General features: G+C 55.2%; 2 protein-coding genes and 1 long non-coding RNA gene across 4 annotated transcripts in view; 1 reads left to right on the top strand and 2 right to left on the bottom strand.

Annotated features, from left to right (window-relative positions):
- Positions 1 to 1312: 1312 nt before the first annotated feature.
- On the top strand, positions 1313 to 9420 carry RCE1 (Ras converting CAAX endopeptidase 1). The gene is made up of 8 exons (XM_084634453.1): positions 1313 to 1544; positions 4523 to 4625; positions 5318 to 5401; positions 5941 to 6019; positions 6581 to 6748; positions 7392 to 7463; positions 8546 to 8608; positions 9093 to 9420. Exons 1-8 carry the CDS (start codon positions 1351 to 1353, stop codon positions 9320 to 9322), a joined length of 993 nt encoding a protein of 330 aa, XP_084490579.1. The 5' UTR covers positions 1313 to 1350; the 3' UTR covers positions 9323 to 9420.
- On the bottom strand, positions 8606 to 10373 carry LOC311523912. Its single transcript, XR_014712448.1, has 3 exons — positions 10274 to 10373; positions 9716 to 9789; positions 8606 to 8704 (listed from the first exon to the last, which is right to left on the bottom strand). It is a non-coding gene; the product is annotated as an uncharacterized lncRNA (long non-coding RNA).
- Positions 10374 to 14930: 4557 nt separating this feature from the next.
- ACTN3 (actinin alpha 3) overlaps positions 14931 to 19474 on the bottom strand; it is a 41691-nt gene continuing 37147 nt past the window's right edge. For both annotated transcript variants that reach the window (XM_084635555.1, XM_084635556.1), the window contains 5 exons: positions 17910 to 18089; positions 17509 to 17655; positions 16777 to 16842; positions 16468 to 16626; positions 14931 to 15611 (listed from right to left, as the gene is read on the bottom strand). In XM_084635555.1, the coding sequence (XP_084491681.1) occupies positions 15453 to 15611; positions 16468 to 16626; positions 16777 to 16842; positions 17509 to 17655; positions 17910 to 18089 (711 nt within the window). In that variant the 3' untranslated portion in view covers positions 14931 to 15452. The remainder of the gene's footprint in view (positions 15612 to 16467; positions 16627 to 16776; positions 16843 to 17508; positions 17656 to 17909; positions 18090 to 19474) is intronic.

Here is a 19474-nt window from a genome sequence, read left to right on the forward strand (position 1 = left end):
TGACTTGATAGCCCTATTGGTGACCCCTAGTTCTTGTGTTATGAGAAGGAGTAAGTAACACTTCCTTATCTACTTTCTCCACATCAGTCATGATTTTATAAACGTGTATCATATCCCCCCTTAGTCGTCTCTTTTCCAAACTGAAAAGTCCCAATCTTATTAATCTCTCCCAGTTTTCTTAATCTCTTATTAATCTTCAGCCATTCCATACCCCTAATCCTTTTTGTTGCCCTTTTCTGAACCTTTTCCAATTCTAATATAACTTTTTTGAGATGGGGCGACCACATCTGCATGCAGTATTCAAGATGTGGGCATACCATGGATTTATAAAGAGGCAATATGATATTTTCTGTCTTATTATCTATCCCTTTCTTAATGATTCCCATCATTAGTGGGGGAAGCAGCCCAGGAGAGTGATCCAGGGGTGCTGTGGAATGGGGATGGGGTGACCAGGGAGAGCTGTAGAGGCAGTGTGGGGACAGGAGTGACCAGGGAGTGCTGAAGGGTTGTAAGGGAAGGGAATGATCAGAGAGTGCTGGGGACTTGCGATGGGCAGTGTGTGTGATCAGGGAGTACCGAGGGGTAGTCGGGTGTGTGTGTGTGACTGGGGAATGATGGGGGGATGACCGAGGAGTGCTGGGAGGTAAGGGGGGAGTGAGTTGGGAGGTGACTGGGGAGTGCTGGGGGGGTTATGGGGAAATGATTGGGGTAATGGGGGTTGACCAGGAGTGCTGGGAAGGTGACTGGGGAGTGCTGGGGGTGTAATGGGGGGTGACTGGGGGTGTAATGAGGAGGTGATGGGAGGTGCTGGAGCTGTAATGGGGGTGACTGGGGGGTAATGGGGGGTGACCAGGAGTGCTGGGGAGGTGACTGGGGAGTGCTGGGGGTGTAATGGGGGGTGACTGGGGGTGTAAGGAGGTGGTGATGGGAGATGCTGGAGGTGTAATGGGGAGGTGACTGGGAAGGGCTGGGGGCTAATGGGGGGTGACTGGGAAGGGCTAGGGAGTAGTGGGGGGCACCAGGAGTGCTGGGGGAAAAGCGAGGGTGACCGGGGCGGGCTGGGGGAGTAGTGAGGAAGGGGGGTGCCCGGGGAGGGTTAGGGAGTAGCCGGGAGAAGAGGGGTGACTGGGAAGAGCTGGAGGAGGCGGGGAGGCCGGAGGCGGTAGCGGGGACGCGGGTGACTGGTCGGGCCGGCGGGCAGATCCCCGGGGCGCTGGGGAGGTCCCGGCTCTCCCGTGACGGGGCGCGGAGCCCAGGCCGCGGGCGCTATGGGGGTGTCTCGGCCCGTCCCGGTCCCTCCCTCGCTCCCGCCTCTCCCCGTCACGGGGGGCGGGCCGGGCCGGCCGGGCGATGTCGGCTGCAGCGGATGCGGCCGCGGCCGGGCCGGAGGCGCTGGGCCCGGCCAACTCCCCCTGGGTCTCCGCTGGCGGGCTGGCGCCGGGCCCCGGCTCCCCCGCGCTCTGCTGGGCCGCGCTGCTCGCCTGCCTCAGCCTGGCCTGCGCCTACGTGGGCAGCCTCTACGTGTGGAACAGCCACCTGCCCCGGTGAGTGCCCCCCCCCGGTACCAACCCACCTGCCCCGGTGAGTGCCCCCCCCCCGGTACCAACCCACCTGCCCCGGTGAGTGCCCCCCCGCCCGCGAACCACCTGCCCCGGTGAGTGCCCCCCCCGGTACCAACCCACCTGCCCCGGTGAGTGCCCCCCCCCGGTACCAACCCACCTGCCCCGGTGAGTGCCCCCCCCGGTACCAACCCACCTGCCCCGGTGAGTGCCCCCCCCCGGTACCAACCCACCTGCCCCGGTGAGTGCCCCCCCCCGGTACCAACCCACCTGCCCCGGTGAGTGCCCCCCCCCGGTACCAACCCACCTGCCCCGGTGAGTGCCCCCCCCGGTACCAACCCACCTGCCCCGGTGAGTGACCCCCCCGGTACCAACCCACCTGTCCCGGGGAGTGACCCCCCCGGTACCAACCCACCTGCCCCAGGGAGTGACACACCCCCCGCGAACCACCTGCCCCGGGGAATGACCCCCCCCGGTACTGACCCAGGCCCCCCGGTACCAACCCACCTGTCCCGGTGAGCGACCCCCCCCCGTACCAATCCACCTGCCCTGGGGAGTGACACCCCCCCCCACAAGCCACCTGCCCCAGTGAGTGACCCCCCCCCCCCGGGTACTGACCCAGCCCCTCTGGTACCAACCCACCTGACTTGGTGAATGACCCCCTCTCCCAATCCCGACCTGCCACCCCTCGAGCCATCTCCCCAGGTGAGTGACACCCTGCTCCCCAGTACTGAACCCCCCCCACCCCTGAGCCACCTGCCTTGCTGAGTGACACCCCCCCCCCCGTGAATGACCTGCCCCAGCTCCCGCCCCCAGACACCTGCCCCGGTGACTGACACCCTGCTCTGTGGTACTGACCCGGTACCCTGGAACCACCTGCCCTGGAGAGTGACCTCCCCGGTACTGGCTGGCCCAGTTAGAGGGAACCCTGGCATGTCCTGCCCAGTCACCTATCCAGGTGAGGAGGAGACTCTAGACCCACTTTGCCCCATACTCCTGGGATGCCCCCTGCCTCTCCAGCAACCCCAATGCCCTGGGACTTCCCAGGGCATTAATCAGATGAGAGGGGCATGTTACGCCCCCATAAACACAAACCAAACCTCAGCCTAATAATCTTTGTCTCTAGAATGTGTGTGTGTGTGTGTGGGGGGGGGGGGGGGGTTGATGAGAGGAAGAGTGTGATCCCTGACCCACCCTGCACCTTCTTCACCTTGGGTTGTTTCCAGCTCTGGGTGGGGAGTTAGTGGGTTAGAGTGTGAGGGGGAGGGAGTCAGGTTACCAGCTTGGGTTCTATTCCAAGTACTGTGAGGAGAATGATTAAAAGGGAGAGGGGTGGGAGGAGCCAGGACTCTTGGGTTCTATACATATATATATATCGCTGAGACAAACAAGTTTATTTACATTTACAGGAGATAATGCGGCCCTCTTCTTATTTACAATGTCACCAGAAAGTGAGAACAGGCATTTGCATGGCACTTTTGTAGCTGGCATTGCAAGGTATTTACATGCCAGATATGATAGAACCCAAGAGTCCTGGCTCCTCCCACCCCTCTCCCTTTTATATATATATAAAATTGGTAGAAACATTTCTCTTGCTGTGAGGATTTTATAAAATGCAAATATTGGGTGCAGTGGGTGCGTCATGGGGACATGATGCAAGCACATACACTACAATAATGACTGGGGGATAGAAAGCACCAGGTGCTGCTATTCACCCCTCGTCATACACTGGCTGTTAGGAGGGTACAATGGAATTGGGAGGCAGCACATTCACAACTGATGAAAGGGATTGTTAAAAGATGTTATCCAGTGCATAATCTGTGGAACTCACTGGTTCATGATATCAAGGCCAAGAGTCAAGTGAACTTCAAGACATATTTAAAAAAGCAAGGTTCCTCTTAAATTCTCATGCATTTAAATTGAACACCTCTGACAGAACTGGGAATGGAACCCAGCAGGAGTTCTGACTCCCAGTGTTCTGCTCTAACCCTTCAAGAGGGATTAGGGAGAAATCTCCCTTATATGTTGCTGGTTATTGTTATGTGTATTGCAACAGTTACTGAGATCCCTCCCCCACCCCCCACTGGGCTTTGCACTGCACAGACATACAGTGAGAGACAGCCCTCTACCCAGATCTGGCCCCCTGTAGTATCTGCATTGCCCATAGGACATATTCAGATTGTGCAAAATCTTGGATATTACTTTTTTTTTTTTTAAAGAACCAATCTAGCCCTTGTGCTTCATAGATTCATTGATTCTGAAGCTAGAAAGGACCACAGTGATGGCCCATTCTGACCCTCTACAGTAGCTAGGCCATCGCTTCTGGCTGGGAGAAACTGTCCAGTGCCTTAGAATGGAAACTCTTTGGGGCAGAGGGGCTGTCTCTTTCCTCCAAGTTTGTGCAGCGCAATGGAGTTCTGGTCCGTGACTGGACAATTCACATAATAATAATAATGGTAACTGACATAGTGTTACCTTCCTGAGTCTGCAGAGAGCCTGAAATGATGTCTGGAGGAGATATGAAGGCCTCAGTCCTCTATGGGAGACAAATGCCAGTGTTAACTGTTGCATGGCCAATAAGCAGATGATATAGGAGAAGTTGTGGGAATTGGCAGGAAAATCATTAGATGTGAAGAGCCACAAAGATGGGGAAGAAGGAGGGAACTCCGGGAAGGAGGGTGGGGAAGGAAGAGAAATAAAGGCCAGTGGGATATGGGGTGGGGGAATTCTGTCCCCAACATGAAATTGTCATTAACAGTGGGACCCGGCTCCCTCCCCCAAATGAGCTCGACACCCCGGCTTACATCAAGACACACAGAGGGAAAAGCATAGCCCAAGCTCATACAGTGGGTTCGTGGCAGAGCCAGGAATAGAACCCAGGAGTCCTGAGGACCTAGCCCCTAGGCCGCACGACAGAGCGGCCTCCGTTCCTCTGCGCCCTGAAGGTTTGTCTCCATTTGCAGAGACCACCCGGCCGTGATCAAGCGGCGATTTACCAGCGTTCTGATCGTCTCCGGCCTCTCGCCACTCTTCGTCTGGCTCTGGAAGGAGCTGACAGGCATTAAGGTAAGATTGTCACCTGTTCCCTATCTCCTCCCTCCCCGATATCTGCAAGCTGGGCTGCCTATGTGGGAGAGTAGTCATGTGACTCGTAGCAAGCTGGGACAGTCCTGGCTGATAAGGATAGTCACGTGACACTTGTCTTGTGAGGGCCCCAAGGCCAGTATGTTGAAGTGTGGAGCCGGAGGCTGTCCCTCAAGCCCTGGGACTCCCTTGCAGCTAGCCTGGCCCTTCACATCGCCCCTCCTTCCTGGCTAATCCCATCAGGGAGAATCTTTTTAGTTAGTGCTGTGCCAGCCACTGCCTCACCCTCTGGGTCTGAGTATTGTATTACATGGGTGCTTGCACACCCTGATCAAGATCAGGAGCCCAGTCATGCCGGGGACTGCACAGACCCCCCCCCCCAAACCGAAATCAGGGCCCCATCGTGCTGGGTACTGCACAGGTGCACAGTGAGAGACAGGCCCTGCCCCGAAGAACTCAACAGTCTAAACAGACACAGAGTGGAAGAGGAAACAAAGGCACTGAGAGGAGAAGGGACTAGCCCAAGGTCTCTGGCAGAGCTGGAATAGAAACCAGGAGCCCTGAGTGCCAGCCCCATGCACTAGTCACTGGGGTGCAGGAGGTGGCTGCAGGGCTGGGCCAGGGGGTGATGGCCTGCATGGTCTTGATCCACATGTGTCTTGTGTTTTGCTCAGCCAGGTATATCCCTGCTAGTTCTGCTGGGCTTCCGACTGGAGGGCATTGTGCCAGCGACTCTACTGCCCTTGTTGCTCACTATGGTATGTGTGGGGCTAATGCCCTAGGGCTGCCTTGCCCCAACCTGCTAGGCCCTGATAGAGGCTCTGCTGGAAGCAGGTGCCTGCTTTCTCTTGGGGGCCAATGGCTGGCCTGTCAAGCCGCCTTCTCTCCACCCTCGCTTGCTATAGTGTGCCAGCAAACACAGAGATGCCAGGCTCAGTCGTCTGCTCTGTGCTGCTGCCCTCATTGCAGGGCATGGACTCCTCCATGGTGGGGATGTGGTGCAGGCTGCTTTGTCCTGACTTTGCTAGCAGACTGTGCATAGAAGAGCTGCCCTTCTGAGATCAGTCGGAAGGACTGTGACTCACTGAGCAAACAGGGCTTAATGGTGCTGAGCTGAGATTTCCAAATTGCCCAGGGCCTTTAGGTGCCCATTAAAATGCCAGGGAACCAGGCACCCAGATCCTTTATGTGATGTTTAAACAATGGCTGTTGTCTCGGTGTGGGGACAGGACTGACAGCTGGGGTAAACCTGAATGCCAAAGGGGATGCTCACTCAGCACCTCCTTTTCTGTGCTAGGTCCTGTTCCTTGGGCCCCTCATTCAGCTCTCGATGGACTGTCCCTGGGACTGGGTTGATGGACTGAAGGTCATGTTTGGTAAGGCCTTGCTATTTAGATGATGGTAGCACTTAGGAACGCAGACCGAAATCGTCTCCTCTCATGCTGCGTGCCGGGTGCTGCATGGACACAGTGAGAGACAGTCCCTGCCCTGAGGAGCTCACAGTCTAGCTAGACAAACGGTGGGAGGGGAAACTGGGGCATGGAGAGGGGAAGGGATTCACCTGAGGCCATTGGCAGAGCCAGGATTAGACCCCAAGAGTCCTGGCCTAGCTTGAAGTCTCTAGACCACGCTGCCTGTAACAGCAAGCTGCAGGGAGTGTTGGTGGTGAGCTAAGGGACTAGTGGGCATAGGTCGGCAGAGCTCTGTGTCTCCTGGGAGCTGCTCAGAGCTAGTGGGAGTGCACAGGGACAAAGAAGGGGGTCCCATAGTCAGGGGAGGGGGCATCCTCGGCCTGGTCTGTGCTTTTTGTTCATATCTATTGAGATGAGATGCCCAAGCAGCACTGGGCAGGGGAGCTCTGTGCCAGGCCTCCACAGGACATTCCAGAGACTTCTAGCAGCGCCAGACACATAATGCTACCCCCCTTCTCCCTGCAGACCCCCACTTCTGGGTGCTGTGCCTGAGCGACATGCGCTGGCTCCGCAACCAGGTGATCGCACCCCTGACAGAGGAGCTGGTGTTCCGGGCCTGTATGCTGCCCATGCTTATCCCTTGCACCGGCCTGGGGCCAGCCATCTTCACCTGCCCGCTCTTCTTTGGTGTCGGTGAGTACCCAGCACTGCTCAGGCCCCCTGACTGAGCCGCCCCACGGTGTCCAACAGAGCTCCCTCCCCAGCTACTGCAAAGCATCCAGGCAGGGTCAACAGTATGGCTCTGAGCACAGCTTCCATCCCCCACCCCCAGGTTGCTGGGAGTGGTGGGGGCAGAGTCAGGGGGCATGTGACCTAGGCCCAGCATTGCTCCTTCCCATGTCACTCTTTCCCACCCCTCCTCTCTGTCTGTCTCCCTTCCTCTTCCTGTACCCAGTGGGACTGAGGGGTTTGCACTGATCCCCACCCCACCCCAACCCCCGAGCAGCTTGGCAAGGGAACAAGTATCTACCTCCTCCCATACAATGAGGGGAAGGCTGAGTTCTGCTTCTCTGCTCCCCTCCCCAGTCCCACTGAGCACAAAACAAGCCCTTCTGAGCTAGGGGTGTCTGCCTTGGGCACAGGAGCATGGATTAGAAGCCTCCGCCCTGTGCACAACCCCCTGCCTGGTGCCCATTAGGGGCCAGCATGCTCACAGAGACGGGGTGCAGGTGGGGTTGGTGCAAGCAGGGTTCTCCTCAGATCAGCTCCTCCCAGTAGAGGCTGGGGAGGGGGGCTGGGCTAGCCACAGGCATTGATGGACATTTCCCTCTTCCAGCTCACTTCCACCATGTTATTGAGCAGCTACGGTTCCGCCAGGGCAGCATAGCCAGCATCTTCCTGTCGGCAGGTAGGAAATGGTTGCTAGGGCAATGGTCCTGAACTAAGGACCCCTAGACCAGCACTATCTTAGCCTGCTCTGGGTGCAGCTGGTTGTGTGTGAACCTGTTAGCGTGTCCTCCTCATTACCAGGGATAGAGGTAGTTATGGTCAAACCCCTACCTAGAGCAATCACACACATCTAGCCAGCCCTCACACATCTAGCCAGCCCTGGAGCTCCCCTGGGCCTGTCTCTGGCTCTTGACTGAGGAGAATCCCCTCCCTCAGCCTCACTCCCAGTCTGGCAGACAGGTACAATGTGTGCCTGTACCACTGGTGTGGAGATGCAGCCATCTCTGGGGAGGGGAATATGTATCGCCCCACTGTATTGGAGGCTGTTGGGTCAAAAGCACAATGAGAGCAGCACAAGTTGTCTGTGAAGGGTCTGGAGCGAGTTGGGGGTGGGGGAGGATGAACAGCAGCTTCCCTCCAGAACAGCTGGTGAAGTCTGGAGGGAAGCTGCCAGTGGTGAGCAAGGCAGCAACAAACACCAGAAAAGAAGGGGATGCAGTAAGTGGGAAGCCAGTGGATACAACCCCAGTGACTGAGTTCCATCATCAAAGGGGAGCTAGTAACAGAGCTGAAATAGCCACAAAAGGGTAATACCTAGAAAGAGGAAAAGTTAAGGGAAGACCAGGGAAGGAAATAGGCTTACTAAACATCCTTTAGACAAGGTAAAGTGACAGGAACAGAGACATTGGCAGAGGAGGGTTAATTGTTCAATCAGCCAAGAAGCCAACACATCAAGAAATACATGTCTTTATTGAAGCTGAAACTCAAAACAGTATGAAAGGGTGGGGTTTATGTTCTAGTCCATTGTATTTTCTAAATCAAAATTCTTTTGTTCATTAAATGTAAATTGTAATCTATAAAGTCAGTTTAATTAACATAATTGTAGTTAGTTTGGCCTCTCTCTGGATCCCTGATGGTGGGAAAAGATGTGGCAACTCTGTTTTAAGCACACACAGTTTTTTGCCAGAAGTGATCAGTCGTGATACTGTATAAGGGAATTTCAGTGGCTCTCTTTCTAAAAGATTCTACTCTCTCCTGCAGCTTTCCAGTTCTCATACACAGCTGTCTTCGGGGCCTATACAGCATTCATCTTCATTAGGACAGGTCAGTGCTGCAGGTTGCCTTCCTGTGCAGACAGAGTTCCCTCCCCAGCCTGGCATGGAACCACCATCCATTTCTGTACCCTCTACCACAGGGGCTCTAGTGAGAGAAGACCAGATGCCTGTCTTGGAAAGAGTCCCTTCCCCTGTTTATGCCCAGTGTTCCTCCCTTATAACCAGTTGGGCTCCAGTTTAAGTTCCCTCTAAGCACTGCAGCGAGAGAGGGCTGGGGGGGTTGCCTCTCCCCCAGGGCAGCCTGCACCCCAAACTCCCCCCCACCAACCTTGTGTCACACATCACCTCCATATTGGTGCACATAAAACAAAATTCATTCTGCCCATGGATGTAAAAAATTTGAGAGAACACTGGCTCCAGTCCCCCCAAAGTTGAGTCACAGAGCTGCTTCAGCTCATCTCTAGGGGTATGAATACATGGTTGTAACACACTGTGGTTAAAAAAAAAAAACCTTGTTCTCTTCTCCCATCCAGGACACCTGATTGGCCCTGTGTTGTGCCACTCCTTCTGCAACTACATTGGCTTCCCTGCCATCTGTGCTGTCCTGGAGCATCCCCAGCGCCTCACTGTTGTCATCTTCTATGTGCTGGGCATGGTGCTCTTCCTCCTGCTCCTGCTCCCCATGACTGACCCAGCTTTCTTTGGAGACATCCCTATTTGCTCTCTGCCTGCAGCCAGCTCCGGCTTCTCTGTGTGTTCCTGACATCTGGGGCACGGGTTTCAGACCCGACAACACCCCCTGCACCCTCCCACTGAGAGCAAGAGATATATTTTTTTATTATTAAAGTACTTTGGAAGGTGTGCTAACTTGTCTTTCTTCTACTGATTTTGGGAGCTGCTACAGCAGCCCCCCACCCATGGGTAACTTATCATTTAAATCAGCTTCTGTACCAAATGACTGGAGGATAGCCAATGTGACACCAATTTTTAAAAAGGGCTCCAAAGATGATCCTGGCAATTACAGCTTGGTAAGCCTGACTTCAGTACTGGACAAACCATAGTAAAGAACAAAATTGTCAGACACATCCATGAACAGAATTCACGGGGGAAGAGTCAATCAAGAAGCATGTGGACAAAAGGGATCCAGTGCACTTACATTTTTTGAAAGCCTTTTTAAGCAAGATAAACTGTCCTGGGATATGGTGGGAAGGTCCTGTCATGGATCAGTAACTGGTTTAAAAGATGGGAATAAATGGTCAATTTTTGGAATGGAGAGAGGTAGAGTGGTCAGTCCCTGTCCCCCCACGGGGAACCACCAGTCCTATTCATATGAGCTACAAAAGGATCTTTCAAAATAATCCCAGCTATGTATATAGAATGGGCGTGGGGGGCTGGAAATAACATTAACAGGCAGAAGGTTTAAAAGGAAGCCTGGACTAGACCCCGCATGGCCAGTAGACCCTCACTTAGGAGCAACCTCATCATGCAGGTTTCCGTAACTCTACCCGCCCACCACCTTAGGGTGGGTCTTTCAAAAGTTTACACCCGACCACGGTTAATACAGCCTGAAAGTAGCGTGCAGACGGCAAGTTCGTCGTTCGGACTCTGCGGTCTCGTTGCCCCGCCCAGTAAAGCCAACAGGCAGCGACTTAGCGCCTGCCGCGCTGGGGCCGAGTCTCACGGCTCCGCCCTTCCCCCTGCCAGCGCCCCTCACCCCAGCCGGGCTTCAGACGGAGCAAAGCAGCGCCTCTGCGTAACGTAGCTGGGCCTCGGCTGCCCGCGAGCCTGTGAGCGCCACGGCCACGCACCGCCCGCGACCGGGGTCGGGCTCCCTTGCAGCTGCAGCCGGGCCCCGGAAGGGGGCGCGCGCGCTCTGCGCTGCTCTCTCTTTTCGCTCCGGAAACGCCTCCGCTGGCTCGCGCCTAGGCCGGTTGCTTCCGGGCTACGCCGCCGACCCGGCCAATACGAGCTAAGCCCCGCCCCCCGCCTCCAAGGGGGCGGAGACTGCGCGTGCATCATGACGCATGCGCAGCTTCTCTGGAGGGTGCTTGGTCCTGTGCCTGCCCCCATCCAAGTGGTTACTATATTAGGGGCCACTAGGGGGCAGCGAAGGGGCTAACGCCTGTGCTCTCTTGGGCCCTGTGGAGGGGAGAGGCAGATCTCTGTGTGGGGCACGATCAGGGAGCCTACCTCCCTCTGTAGCAGGGAGCTCTGCTTAGGAGCAAGTGGTGCTGTTGTAGGAGAGGGGCACAACCTGACAGAGCCTAGTAGCTGCTGCTAGTGTTCTAGGAGGTGCTAAGTAAAAGCTTACACATGGGGGAAGTCCCTCTGTAGGGGCCTGCACTTTGGACAGGGGAGGTGATGCCTGGATATCATAGAATCATAGAATATCAGGGTTGGAAGGGACCTCAGGAGGTCATCTAGTCCAACCCCCCGCTCAAAGCAGGACCAATCCCCCATTTTTGCCCCAGATCCCTAAATGGCCCCCTCAAGGATTGAACTCACAGCCCTGGGTTTAGCAGGCCAATGCTCAAACCACTGAGCTATCCCTCCCCCCCTATGGGTGGATATGGTGGCTCACTAACAGTCTCTCTCTCCTGCTGCACCAGCTTGTTTTGCCACCATGCAGGAACATTTCCACTCTCACTGGCAGCATCACCAACAGGCTCGGCTGTGTCCACACACACACACACACCCCCACACCCCTGCAACAAAAATCATGCCTGGTGTGGAGAAAGCAAATAAAGTGTTATTAACCCTTCACCCAACACACAGACCAGGGGTCACCCGATGACTAGGCAGCTGGCTTAAAACAAACATAAGGAAGCACATCACACAAGGCACAGTCAGCCTGTGGAACTCATTGCCAGGATTGTTGTAAAGGCCAAAAGTAAAACTACCTGGCTTCAAAAAAGAATTAGCTGAGTTCATGGAGGATAGGTTCCTCAATAGCTAGTAGCCAAGATGGTCAGGGATGCAACCCCATGCTCTGATTGTCCCTAAACCGTTAACTGCCAAAAACTGGGACTACAGGGGATGGCTCATTTGGTAAATTGCCCTGTTATGTTTATTGGCTCTGAAACATCTGGCACCAGCCACCGCTGCAAACCAGGATAATGGGCTAGATGGACCATTGGTCTGAGCCAGTATGGCTGTTCTCATGTCCTAGTGGGGGAAGCTGGATCCTAGTGGATTAGAATCAGCAAGGCAAAGATTTCTGACCCAAAGAGGCTTGAGTCTCCTGCAAAGGCCAAGCAGGGCCAGCAGCTAGGAGCAGATGTTGGACAAATCCACACTGGGAACAAGAGGCAGATGTTTAGCAGGAAGCATGAATCCTCAGTGGGGCAGCTCCCCTTGGGGCCAAGTTAGGGTGGGGAGATATGTTTCATTCCTTGGGGGCTTTACATGCAGGCCAGATGGCTCAAAAAGCCATGCTCTGGCTCCACCACCAGATCTGAGCTGGGGACAGGAGTGACTGTGGGGATCCTCTGGCCTCAGGACCTGCAGGGAGTCTGGCTGGGGACTCAGAACAGGTCCCTCTGGCCTTAGAATCCCTCCCCACACTAGCAACAAACAGCCCCAGTGTGTGGGAGCTCAGAAATGTACAAGATCTTCTGGTTTCACTAATTGCATCCCCTGACTTTTCTCTGCTTTGACACTCGTTCATCTAGCAGCAGTCTTGTAGCACTAGGGCCACTCCCTATCCAGTACACCCCACCCCACCCCCAGTGTGGTAATGATCAAACATAACACGTCCCAGGGGAGGTATTGGCTTAATTTTACCAGCAGAGATAACAATGTCTACACTACCACGGTAAGTCGACCTACACTACGCAACTCCAGCTGCGTGAACAACATAGCTGGACTCGACATACCTTAGGTCGAGTTACCGCAGGGCCTACACTGCGGGAGTCGACAGGAGAAACTCTCCCATCGACTTACCTTACTCTTCTCACTGGGATAGAGTACAGGGGTCGACTGGAGAGCAATCTGCTGTTGATTTGGCGGGACTTCACTAAACCTGCTAAATCAACCCTGGTGGATCAATCCCGGCTGTAGTGTAAATGGTGGGTGGCTTCCCCAGGATTACACAGGGATGAGGAATAGAGCCCAGGAATCCTGTCTGCCCTTTTCTAAGCACTAGACAATCCACCCCCCCCAGAGCTGGGGCTAGAAGCCAGGAATCCTAACTGCCAGTCATACCACAGTAACAAAAGGATTTAAAAAGCCCCCTTCCCCCACCCCAAGGCAGCCACAATACAAAACACTCAAGTCACCAAAACCTTAATTAACAGGGAAAAAAATTCTTAAGGCCCAGCCTGCCTGACTCTCTGCCACATGCACCTCAAGGAAGCACACTGACAAATGGCTTAATACCGCATACACAGGGGCATTTATAAAAGGCTCCTTTCCCATCATGCTCAGCAGCAGGGGTAAGCCCACCCCACTTGCCCCTGATGGGCAGAGAACTAGCCAATCACTGCAGCTTTTGAGTATTTTTCCCACTTTGCCAGGCTTTCCTTCACCTGGAGGTACAACATCTGTTTGGTCATAGTGACAGAGCGCACAGAAATTCCTCCCCCTCCATCCTCAGCACCCTCTGAAGAGATGGGTTATGCCAGGAGTCATCGATTCATGGCATTAGGCTCCAGGCACGGAGCTGGGAGCAACAGAAGCCCCAAGCCCTGCAGGGAATGACTCACCCAAGGCCATACAGAGCTGAGGGTAGAACCCAAGCCTCCTAACTCCCTGATACTGTAATCCACTAGATTCACACACACACCTTATGAGCCAGGACTCCTGGGTGCTATCCCAGCTTTGGCGGGGAGTCCTTTTTGGGCAGACACCCCCACCCTCACACACACTGGCTGTTTAACCACCACCAGATATGGCAAACAAGTGACATTTTACCCCCACATAAAGCACTAAGCTTCTTGGCTTTACTTTCACAGCCCTTCACAGCCTAGCCCCAGCCAGTCTATCATCTCCCATTTGCTATAGAGATGCAACAGCCACCTGCCATCAGCCCGTGACACCGGCCTCCATTGCCGACTCATTACATTTCCAATCAAGCCCCTTGGTGCTTTCTCCTGCACTGCCCCACCCACTTGGGAGGAGCTCCCTGTAAACATCCAGGTCACCTCCTGAGCCTCCTGCCAATCCCGTCGCAAAACTCTCCTTTGCCACAACCTCTGCAGAAAACTTGACACTGCTCAGGCTGCTGGTGCAGAGCTCACGGCCTCTCCTGCTGACCAGAGTTGTCTGGTTCCTTGTGCTCCCCTGTCTGGCCAGCTCCACCTGTTGACCTTTGTAGTAGGCTGATGGCGCTCTGGGGGCAGGGACTGCCTGGCTGGTCTGTGTTTGTACAGCACCTGGCAGAATGGGGTCCATGACTGCAGCTCATAGGCCCCACTGCAATACCCTCATTAATAACGATGACTTTATTTTTCTTGGGGATTTCGGGCTTCAATCTCTAGGAATTAAGCAGAAGACACCTAGACCCAGAGCTAAAAAGACATCAAGATGCCTACCTCCCACAGACCCTAGACCTCATCCCGCCCTTCCATCCCCCAGTAATAGGCTTTATTCTCTTCTCTGGTCTTGTCTTCACTGAGTCTTAGACCAGCCTCCAAGAGAACTGGAGCTCCTACTAGGGGTGCAATAAGCGACACAACCAGCATCTGTCCCAGTGGGTTTGCTCAACCTCGCCCCAAGGGGAGAGCTGTGTGAGCAGTGGAGTGTTGGTTTTGGTAGGGTTTTTATAGCACACGCCGCTCTGTGTTTATATTGGCGAAGGCTGGCCGGAGACGCCCACCAGCATGGAGGCTGACAGGTGAGGAATCACGGGACGTGGAGGGTTTGATCTCCCAGTTTCTTCACATTCGTAATGGCAGGTGGCTGCCAGTCCCCATGCCCCGGGGCAGCAGAGTTCAAAACTTTTCCCAGGAGGAGCCCTGCAGAAGGGCAAGTTACACTGTGGCTGGCTGGAGAGCTGCTCACACCAGTACAGGTACATTTGCACCCACACTGGCTCGTGGGCACCTCACCCACCAGTGCTGTGGCCAAATGGACTCACTCAGACCTGTCTGCAAGACAGGCACCACCTTTGCCCAGCAGTGCTTGTAAAACACCTGGGAACCTGAGAATGGCACCGCTCTGCTCACCCCCTGCCCCGTACGCACTGATTCTGCCCCACACACATGCACACACACAGTACGGATCCTCTCCAGCCCAGGGGGCAAAGCCTCTCTCACACGCACTGTACAGAAGCCAGGTGGTTGGTGGGTCTCTCTGTTATGTTTCATTTATTAGCGGGTGTAAGGAGCACACCTGGCCCAGCCCGACCTGGCTCTGCTCCCCAGCTCCTCCCAGCCCCGTTCCTTGCACCCCACCCCCAGCGTGCAGCTCCCTGCACCGGAGCCACAGAGACGGGGGCCACGGGACCCCTCGACGGCGCAGCTAGCCCCCTAGCTGGGGACAGACATGCCGAGAACTGGCCCCACCGCCTTCATTTCTGAGGCATTGAGGGGGAAGTTTGGGGTTCAAAGCACAAGGCCTGCACCCCTAGAGGGGGAAGGGAGGCGCTGAGACTGGGGGACGAGAGGGGCTGATCCAGGCTGGGGAAGCAGGCATCTACTTGGGCAGCAGCAAAGACACAGAGCTGAGGCGGCTCCTAGCTGGAGCTGGGCTTTGGGGAGGACTGGGGGCAAGACGTCGGGGATAGAGGGTCCTAGCCCAGACAGATCCCCATCCATCTGTCCAGGCCGCGTGGGGCTCCACAGTGTCGTCGTTCCATGGGGCAGGGGGTGGGAATCCAGGGCAGGTTCCCCCCACCGATCTGGGGAAGGGGTGTTGATCCTGTGAGGTGCAGCGGGGGGCTCCCAGTGTGGGGGTTACAGGTCGCTCTCCCCGTACAGGGCGCTGGAGAAGGAGACATAGTCCAAGGCGCCCGACACTGTGTCAGCCCCGCTGTACTTTGTCATGCGGCTGATGCAATACTCGGCCTGCTCCGGGGGCAGCTCCCGCCGTAGCTCCTCCACGGTGATGTAGTTCTGAAAGGTGGGAGGGGAGACAGTTAGAGGGGCAGAAGCCCAGCCCCCCGCCCCTGCCCAACAGGGGCTCTGCTGCTGCTAGCGGACCCCAGGCCCTGGCTAGCCTAGGGAGACGAGCACGGGTCTGTGGGGCCCATTTGGGCCTGCACTGCCCACACTCCCTGCTCTAGCACAGTCTGTCCCAAGGACTTGCCGCAGGGCCACCCCCACCGGTGCCACCTGGCTACGCAGGGTCTAACTCAGCGGTTCTCAAACTGTGGGTCGGGACCCCAAAGTGGGTCACAACCAGAGCCAAAGCTCAAGCCCAACTGCCTGGGACTGAAGCCCTTGGGCTTTGCCCCCCCGGGGCAGTGGGACTCAGGCAGGTTCAGGCTTTGGTCCTCCCTCCTGGGGTCGTGTAGTAATTTTTGTTGTCAGAAAGGGGTCACGGTGCAATGAAGTTTGAGAACCCCTGATCTAACTACATGGGCAGGTGGCCCGGATGCTCTGAGAGCCTGATGCTGCTGCATCCAAACCTGGGGAGGGGAGAACCCTCCTGAACCGCAGCCTGTAACTCAGGGTCCTCGACAGGCATGGGGTGGGGGCACATCGCTAGGGGCCAGTGGAGGCGGAGTGGAATAAAACCTGCCCTCCACATATCTTCACAGCAAACAAGAGACCCAAGGGAAACCGCAGCAGACCCATGGGAGCTGGCTCAGTGTGACCTAGAGGCTACCAATCCCAGCATGCCCTGCAGCAAGCCCAGCCCCATGCCCTTCATCAGCTGCTACCCCACAGGCCCCAGTGGTTGAGGAAGACACTCCCAGCCCAGCAGAGCCCTCCGAGGGGTCTGGGTGGAGGACCTGGCTGGACTGACCTTGTCTGATGCCAGGATCTTGAAGGAGGCCACGACCTGCTCAGCCGTGTCGGTCTCGGCCGTCTCACGGGTCATGAAGTCGATGAAGGCCTGGAACGTCACCACGCCCGTGCTGTTGGGATCCACCAGCGTCATGATCCGGGCAAACTCCACCTCGCCCTGGGGGAGAGGAATGGGGGTGAGGCTGGGGCTGCACTGAGTTAGGCTCGGGGTTGAGCCCAGTGTGGCACTAGGGGGCGCTGTGCTGCAAAGAGTGGGGCATGGGCTCAGTTCAGCCAGTACTGGCTCCCCTGTGTGGGGGTCTCTTACCAGGTCATAGCCCATGGAGATGAGGCAGGCGCGGAAGTCGTCAGGGTCCATCATCCCGTTCCTCTTCTGTGGCAGGAGGCAGGGAGGGAAGAGAAGACGTCAGGCCAGGAATGTGACCCTAGGGACCAGACCTGCCTGGCATGGGTGCAGCCCAGGCAGTTTGAGCTCCTGTTGCCAGTGAGTCCCTCCCGAAGCCCCACAGGGACCTCCACTAGGGTGCAGAGCTCCACTTCTATGAGCCATTCATGCCCCCACACCACACTCAGGCTGTGTCAGGATTGAGGGGCATCGGCAGAGCTGTGGGGCGGCGGAAGCCCAGGGCTGGGATAGCAGAGAGCTGTGGGTTGGGACTACGAGGCACCGGCAAAGCTGGCTGTGGGCGGCAGTGGTGGGGAGTCGGGTTACCTAGATGGGAGACAGCTGGGGGAGTGGGGTTATCGGGAAAGGTTATCAACGGGGCTGAGCTATCTGGGCAAGGGTGGAGTTATGGAGGATGGTTCTCTATGGGGGGGAGCTATCCAAGCAGGGGCGGGGTTATTGATGGGGAAGGGCTATTTAGGCAGGGTTGGGGTTGGGTTATTGATGGGGGCAGGGCTATCCAGGCAGGGGCGGGTTTATTGATGGGGGCACGGCTATCCAGGCAGGGGCAGGGTTATTGGGGTTGGGTTATTCATGGAGAAGGGCTATCTAGGAGGGGGCGGGGTCATCAGGATGCAGGGGGCCGTGTCTCACCCGGTCAAAGTGGTTGAAGGATGCCCGGAACTCGTTCATCTGCTCCTGGCTGATGCCCTTGGCATCGCGGGTCAGGATCTGGTTCTCCACCTCATTGATGGTTCGGGCGATCGTTGTCAGCAGCTGCTCCCAGCCCACCCGGATGTGCTGTGGGAACAGAAGAGGAGATCACAGCACCTGGGGGATCACCTGCCATCACTCCTGTTCCCCATGCACAAAGCACAACCACGTGTCCCACAATGAGTCACGACAACCTGCCCCTCCAAACCCCTCCCCTGAGACCCTCTGTCCCCTCAGAGCACCCTTAGCCATCCCCTCCCCTCGAGAGCCCCTGTCAGCCCCTGATCCCTGCTTGGAGAGCCGCCCCTCAGGGAACCCTACAGCCCCATCTGGCCTCTCACCTCCATGGTGTAGCTGGTGTGCTTGTTGTCAAAGACCAGGGCCTCCTGGATGAGCTGGTGGTCACCCTCCAGCTTGTCGATGTTGGCCTTGTAGTTAATGATGTTCTGCTCCTGCTGCTTGAGATGGTTCATCTGGTCCTCGAGGGAGCCGCTGATGTCCACTGAGATGTGCCCAATCTCCTGTGGGGGGCAGCGGGCTATCACTGGGTGAGGACACTGTGCCCTGCTCTCCTTACTGAGTCCCACTCCCCTCCCAGAGCTGGGAGTGAACCCAGGAGTCCTGGCTCCCTGCTTCCCACTCCCCAGCTCTAAGCATTATAGATTCATAGAATCATAAGATTGGAAGGGAACTCGAGTGGTCACCTACTCCAGTACCCTGTACTCCATCAGGACTAAGTAATAACAGGATCATCCCTGACAGGTGTGTGTCTAACCAGCTCTCAAAAACCTCCAATGATGGAGATTCCACAACCTCCCTAAACAATTTATTCTAGTGCTTAACCACCCTGATAGTTAGGAATGTCCAACCTAAATTTCCCTGGCTGCAATTTAAGCCTATTGCTTCTTGTCCTATCCTCAGCGACTAAGAACAATTCTTCTCCCTCCTCCTTGTAACAATCTTTTATGTACTTGAAAACTGTTATGTCCCCTCTCAGTCTTCTCTTCTCCAGACTAAACAAACCCAATTTTTTCTATCTTCCCTCATAAGTCATGTTTTCTAGACATTTAATCATTTTTGACAGGTTTCAGAGTAACAGCCGTGTTAGTCTGTATTCGCAAAAAGAAAAGGACTACTTGGTTAGTCTCTAAGGTGCCACAAATACTCCTTTTCTTTTAATCATTTTTGTCACTCTTCTCAGGACTTTCTCCAATTTGTCCACATCTTTCCTGAAATGTGATGCCCAGAACTTGACACAATACTCCAGTTGAGGCCTAATCAGCACGGAGTAGATTGGAATAATTACTTCTTATGTCTTGCTTACAACACTCCTGTTAATACATCCCAGAAGCATGTTTGCCTTTTTTGCAAGTGTTACATTGTTGACTCATATTTAGCTTGGGATCTACTATGACCCCCAGATCCATTTCCGCAGTACTCCTTCTGAGGCAGTCATTTCCCATTTTGTATGTGTGCAATGATTGTTCCTTCCTAAGTGGAGTACTTTGCATTTGTCCTTATTGAATTTCATCCCATTTACTTCAGACCATTTCTCCAGTTTGTCCAGATCATTTTGAATTTCAATCCTATCCTCCAAAGCACTTGCAACCCCGCTCCAGCTTGGTATCGTGCACAAACTTTATAAGTGTACTCTCTATGCCATTATCTAAATCATTGATGAAGATATTGAACAGAACCGGACCCAGACCTGATCCCTGCAGTTCCCCACTCATTATGTCCTTCCAGCCTGACTGTGAACCACTGATAACTACTCTCTGGGAACGGTTTTCCAACCAGTTATGCACCCACCTTATAGTTAGGGCCCTACCAAATTCATGGTCCAATCGGTCAATTTCACGGTCATAAGATTTTAAAAATCATAAATGTCATGATTTCAGATATTTAA

Source organism: Lepidochelys olivacea (assembly GCF_965140295.1).
Source record: "Lepidochelys olivacea isolate rLepOli2 genome assembly, chromosome: 7".
NCBI classification, from domain to species: Eukaryota; Metazoa; Chordata; order Testudines; family Cheloniidae; genus Lepidochelys; species Lepidochelys olivacea.

Excerpts from the sequence above, each read along its gene's own strand:
- RCE1 (XM_084634453.1), top strand. The coding sequence starts at position 1,351 with ATGTCGGCTGCAGCGGATGCGGCCGCGGCCGGGCCGGAGGCGCTGGGC. Across the intron at positions 4,626-5,317 it reads AGGAGCTGACAGGCATTAAG|CCAGGTATATCCCTGCTAGT; the intron begins GTAAGATTGTCA and ends TGTTTTGCTCAG. Across the intron at positions 5,402-5,940 it reads TGCCCTTGTTGCTCACTATG|GTCCTGTTCCTTGGGCCCCT; the intron begins GTATGTGTGGGG and ends TTTCTGTGCTAG.